Consider the following 6,000-nt stretch of genomic DNA (forward strand, 5'->3'; position numbering starts at 1 on the left):
AAATAGAGAAACAAGTCTAGCAGAAGTGTTTGGTATCACTTTAAGATATAGTTTATTTTGTCGAGGAAACAATTTTTTACAGATTGGTTATATTAATATGTAACACATTTTTTTCCAATATTCAATTCAAGATTATTACTATTTATAATTGAACATCGATATTAGTGTAAGTTTAGAAATCTAAAATTGATCATCATAAAATATGTATTTAAAAAAAAGTGTAAGAAAATTCTAGAAAATAGTCTCCCAAATAAAATTAATCAATGCAACAAGCCGAAATATGCCAACGTCAAAATGCAAAGAGGTGAAGTTTGGAAAACTAAAACATAGAATCTTCAAAATTCTGCCACATTCTTATTCATTCTGACGGTTCTACATTTTGACTTTCTATGCTTTGACCCTTCTACTTCTTGAATTTTTTATATTCTGGTATCGTGCATTTGAAAAATTTATAAATCGTGATATTATCATCTTCGAAAAATGTCTGTATAAGGAATATTGAAATTCGAAATACAGTACATATTGTCAGACTCTGGGGATTCTGTGCACATTGGGTTCCTACATTCTTATCCATTCCAACGAAACTCTACGTTGCTTATTTCTATCTTTCCCCTCACTGAGATAAATTTTTAATTGCGGTTACCGCTCAGTTCTTAACTATTTTCACTTTTTACCACAATAGAAAAATGTAGTACAAGGTAGAAAAGGAAAATTACTTTTCTAGCTGTTACCGGAAAGTCTAGTATCCGTTACTGTTCTTTCTCATTACGATCACTGTTACAAATATGTTACAAAAAAAAAAAAAATTGCAACAAATGAAATTGTTCTCAGTGCTTGTCCGAATTGCAAAAAACCATGTATATCAGATCCCAGCGTTATGCTTTTTTTTTCAAAATTCGATATCACGCCCCTTCCATAACAATCTTCGATCCTTGTGTACACGTTCACCGCAACCCGTAACCCGCTGTGTCTTACAGCATTATATAAAATCAACTCCAACAACCCTTCGTAGCGAAAATCGCAACGATTCGAAATGAACAGGTACGAGTCCCTTGCGCCTGAACGCATGCAGCCTCGCCAAGCGTCAAACGGCGGTTCCGCTTTTCCCCGAGCCTCAGTCAGAGCGTAGCGGCATCATCAGGATTCGAGGCACGCCCGGGTCAAGATTTCCTCCCGAGCGGGAATCTCAGCTCCGAGCCCCCCTCTAGCGGCTAGCCGCTCCTCACCCTCCCCCCCTCCCTTTCGCGAGCCCTGATTGGCGGGCAGGGGCGGCTCCTTCCCCCCGTCGCCATGACGACAGCGCCACCCTGCAGGCCGCGGGAGAGATTCAGCTATGCGGACTATGCCCCTCAGCGCGACGCGGAGGCTGTTAATGGACTCCCTCTACGTCCCGTTTCGGTCTGAATTCTCCCTCCGAGGTAGCGCACGTCACCGGCCAGAGATAGGGCGATCCTCGAGGGTCTCGGCGAGGGGGAGAGGAAAATAGGGCGGCGGGGGGGGATCCATAAACAACTCGTTAGCAGAGCCTTCAATCTCTTCGATCGCATCGCCGAGAGTCACTCGGAGGTTTCTTTTCCGACGCCAGCTCACCCCCGACGCTTCTCGATCTGGAGGGTCAGGAGGGGGGGAGGAGGGAGGTCGTTTTTTTTTTTTTTATCATACTTGGATTGGGAAAAAAACCCTTCATCTTTGTTGTTATTCGTTGATCTGATCGGATTTATCAACGATTTATTATTGTTATAATTTGCGTTATTGTATGTATAATAGGTACTCGTGTAGATGAGGAATCTGATTTTCACTAAGCAAGTGATAAATCTACGGTAGTATAATAACAATTATTCTCATTCTCAGTGAAAAGCCCGAATTAAGGATTATTTTATTTGTTATATAGTTGTCAACAGATTCTATTTAAATGGTTATGCATAAAAAAAATATACCGATGAATTTAGTGAATATGGCGAAAGAAATGTTTTGTTAAATAAATTAAATGTGGTTCCATTCAATAACACGAAATATTGCATGGAAAACTTTTTTAATCAATCAAATGATATTTCTTCGTTACTTGATCGTTTGTTTCCAATTTTCGGTTCTTGCGTGAACCATAGGTATGCTTCAAAATCATTCAACTGATCTTTGACGGGAGCAGGTGGAAAACATTAGTATACTTTTCGCCCCTTTGATTATTGTTACGTTCTTACTAAAATTACAGACTTACCGTGTAAAAACTATAGATACCCTATTCATTTCCTAAGAACAATTATTAAATTCTTACTAATTTTATATTTGTTTCCAAAAGAGCAACATCAATTTTTGACCGCTATTTTACCGGGAAAAAGAATCTTATAGATAGTTTTCATTCGTTTCGAATAGTACTGCAGTAGGTGTAACATATTACACTCATGATACCGAATGACAAATATTCAATGTCCAGTAGGTTCTACTTTTTCTTAGACTTGAGTGCTCAAAAAAAGCTGTTGGCAGATAATGGAAAGCGAATTTTTTCTCTTAATTATGAATAAACGGAAGTAGAAAAATGTGACTGAAACAACGACAATATATTTTTTTTCTTGTAGTGTGTACTTTTCCAGCCATTAAAAATCGTTTTTTTCTAATTTTTTGATTCCAGGTGAAAAACCACACAAATGCCAAGTATGCGGCAAGGCGTTCTCCCAAAGCAGCAACCTGATAACTCATTCCAGGAAGCACACCGGCTTCAAACCCTTCGCGTGCGAGCTTTGCGGAAGAGCGTTTCAGCGGAAGGTTGACCTCAGGCGACACCGAGAGACCCAGCACGCCGACCTTGGCGCCCCGACCCACAGGCCTTCGGTAGGCTCCATATCCCAAAACAGCCTTGCATCTGGAAATCCGTCGATGATGCAGTAATCGAGGGCCCAGCGTGGACGAGTTTTCAATTTTAGTCTGTATAAACGCTAGCAATTTATTCCGCGAGGGCGAATTTATTTCTCTTCAATTCCAAGGAGCAGTAAGTCGAAGAGAAAGAGATACGTGTAACATATAGCAAGACAAAGGAATCCCATTCCCGGTTTGTTTTACTCGAGAGAGAAATACCGAGAGTGTACGGTGAAACTGAACAGATTTAGCGTTACCGACTGCGCATGCGCAAGCTTCGTCGGATTTTCACACAAGCTGGCCGCGCCTCAAGCTTCAACTGTCAAACGTGACTTACGGAGGTTATGTGGACGATACTGATGTTTTTAGGTTAAGCAGATCTCACATAGTTTATATAGTCATTCGGAAAGGCTTGGAAAACTTTCATCGTCAACTGAATGATGACTGATTAACTAATACGATTCACCGTAACGACATAATATTTCAATTTGCAACTTGACGCGGCAGAGTCTCACATCTCATGCACTGTTTCGAGTTGGTTGGCTCACTTGCCTTGCAGACTAAAATATACCTGCGGTCCGATCTTACAACCGGCCGATAGAATTCAATTCTTTTACGCATGCGCAGCTGATCACTCAGTCTGCTATTAATTTCTCCGCTTTCTCTTGGTATGTTCCTTTCCTGCCATATCGATTTGTTCCCCGTTTTACATACATTTTTACTCCAGCAATACGCGCGGGCAAGAAGAGTAAACAATTATAACTGGGATTATTCAACTGATTACGGTCTGATAATCCTTTAATCCGATCTTTTATGGATTGTGCGTATGAATTTAATTATTCTCCTAATACGTTAATCCCGCCTTAACAACGTCTAGATAATTCACTCGCCATACACCTGCAACAAAATCGCTGCTGTCGCATGTATGAATTACGTCAAGAACTCCTGTTCCGAAGCAAACATCGCAGTATAATTAATCACCTAAAAACTTTGCCTTATAGATTGAAGTACCGGTCGGTAATACAGAGCGTGCGATCATCAACGATCAGCCTTGTTGACATAATTATACGATCTATATTCAAACTGAAATCGATAAAGTGTGGAAATGTAACTGTTTTCTACAAACCGTATGATCCTTGTCATATCAAAATGCACAAAAAACTCACTGCAAACAGATTCGAAAAAGTAAAGAGTTCTCCGATACTTGAAGTACCGAGAAGGTAAAAAAAAAAAAAATAAAAATAGTACAATGTTCTATCATACTGATTGTTTCAGTTCGGCAACTTACATTAAATACTCACAGTGGAACCTGAAAGTCTAGAATCAAGACAAGCGAAGTAAGAAACACAACAATACAGAAGTGTTATTTGCCAATTTTCGAAACATGCATTCAGCTTGTATCACGTATAACACTGAGTTGTGAGAAGTCCACTGCAGACTTTCGACAGACAATTGGAAAACGTTCACGAATTTTAGTGTCTCAAAAATCCCGCTGCATTGAACAGTCAAGTTCGCAACGGCCATGTTTGAAATTGGATCATTCCGAGACAGCCAACTTTCTTATTTTTGACTCCTTGTTACGCGCATGATCAAAAAAACAAAGTACATCGATTCGGAGGATAATATTTCAGAATTAACGTCACCCAGCGGCAGCCGAGCAATTGAGAAAATGGAAGGAGGAAGAAACAAAAGAGAAAATAAAATAGAGAGCCCGTATGATACAGAGTTTAATTATTTATAAATGTAAACGCGCGCTCGCGTCTACCGCGTGTGAATTTTGCATATCTCAAACAGATGTTGTTTGTATAAGAAGGGCATTGCCGCCCAGTTGCACCTGTGACCAACATTGTAAATATTCTATATAACTGTATAATCTATCCCTATATAGAGACGAAATATTATTATGTATTAGGTAGACTCTCCTGAACCTGCACACTACACTTTTCTTCCCGGTGCGGGTGTACGAAAAGAAAAAAAAGAACGTCTTGCCAAAAATCTCTCGCCAAAATAATATTCTACCAACTTTCTCTAACGCTATCAACTTTTTATTGTTGTACTATTAATTATTATGTAATTATTGTAATTAGACACTATTATTATTATTATTATTATTATTATTATTATTATTATTATTATTATTATTATTATTATTATTATAATATATTAATAAAAACAACGCTGTTACTATTTGTAAAAACAAAAAACGTAAAAGAAAAGAAAAGATTTAACGCATCTTTAAATTTATTCCTCCTCTACCAAAAACCACTTACCTATGTTAATCATTTTTAGCACACCGTGTGTATAAAAATGAGTAAAATTTTTCGTTGAGGTCGGTGGATCAGAAACAACGTGATAGAAACATATAGCTTCCTGCTATACTGTAGAAGCGGTGGCCTTAGAGATAAAGATCCAATTACGTTAAATCATTGTATCAGCTTAATGAATTAATTAATGCATCCTGTTTTTGGTTGTTGGAAAAGTTTCTAATTGCATCGAGCCATCTTCTTCGCCTGCCTGTATTTATCGCTATTAGCAAAGTGGGTGAGCCAGGAAGAGAGAACGTTGAAGGAGGGGGGAAATTCATACCAAATTTATACTGCAGGTCGTGAGTTATTGATAATATGGAGATCATTGTCGTGCAGGGGATCATGAAGTACAAGACTCGACGCCATTGTCACACCTTTACTCAATTTTGGTTTGAAATATCTAGAATATTGGATGAATATTTGGATGGATTGTTGATAGTTGAAAAAACAAATGCAATATGCGTGAGTCTTTTTGTCAAATAAGTAATCGTTTATTCAACCAGAAGGTACAAACGAAATTACAGAAATTTTCATTACGATCTCGGATTCACAAAGTAGAAAAGATAAATTTATCGTATGTCGATTCTATCTTGAATTATCAGTTATCTTAACAATTTTTAGTAATTGAGTCACTTTCTCGAGTAAAAATTTGTGTCTCATGTACAAAAACGTTGGATTCGGAATACTTTGATTTTTTGAGGTTTTTCAGACCAGGTACAGATTTATTTCTTTGTATCCGGAAATCCAGTCAAATCTTGATATTTCTTATTTTTCAATCAATGCTGAATTCTGTAGATTGTTTCTATTTTCAATAAGAGAAAAACACAGTTTCAGTGTTACTATG

General features: G+C 38.0%; 1 protein-coding gene across 2 annotated transcripts in view; it reads left to right on the forward strand.

Annotated features, from left to right (window-relative positions):
* LOC124182699 (fez family zinc finger protein 2) overlaps positions 1-4,903 on the forward strand; it is a 45,304-nt gene extending 40,401 nt beyond the window's left edge. For both annotated transcript variants that reach the window (XM_046570281.1, XM_046570282.1), the window contains one exon: positions 2,627-4,903. In XM_046570281.1, the coding sequence (XP_046426237.1) occupies positions 2,627-2,883 (257 nt within the window). In that variant the 3' untranslated portion in view covers positions 2,884-4,903. The remainder of the gene's footprint in view (positions 1-2,626) is intronic.
* The last annotated feature ends 1,097 nt before the right edge of the window (positions 4,904-6,000 follow it).

This window comes from Neodiprion fabricii, chromosome 5, assembly GCF_021155785.1.
Source record: "Neodiprion fabricii isolate iyNeoFabr1 chromosome 5, iyNeoFabr1.1, whole genome shotgun sequence".
NCBI lineage: Eukaryota > Metazoa > Arthropoda > Insecta > Hymenoptera > Diprionidae > Neodiprion > Neodiprion fabricii.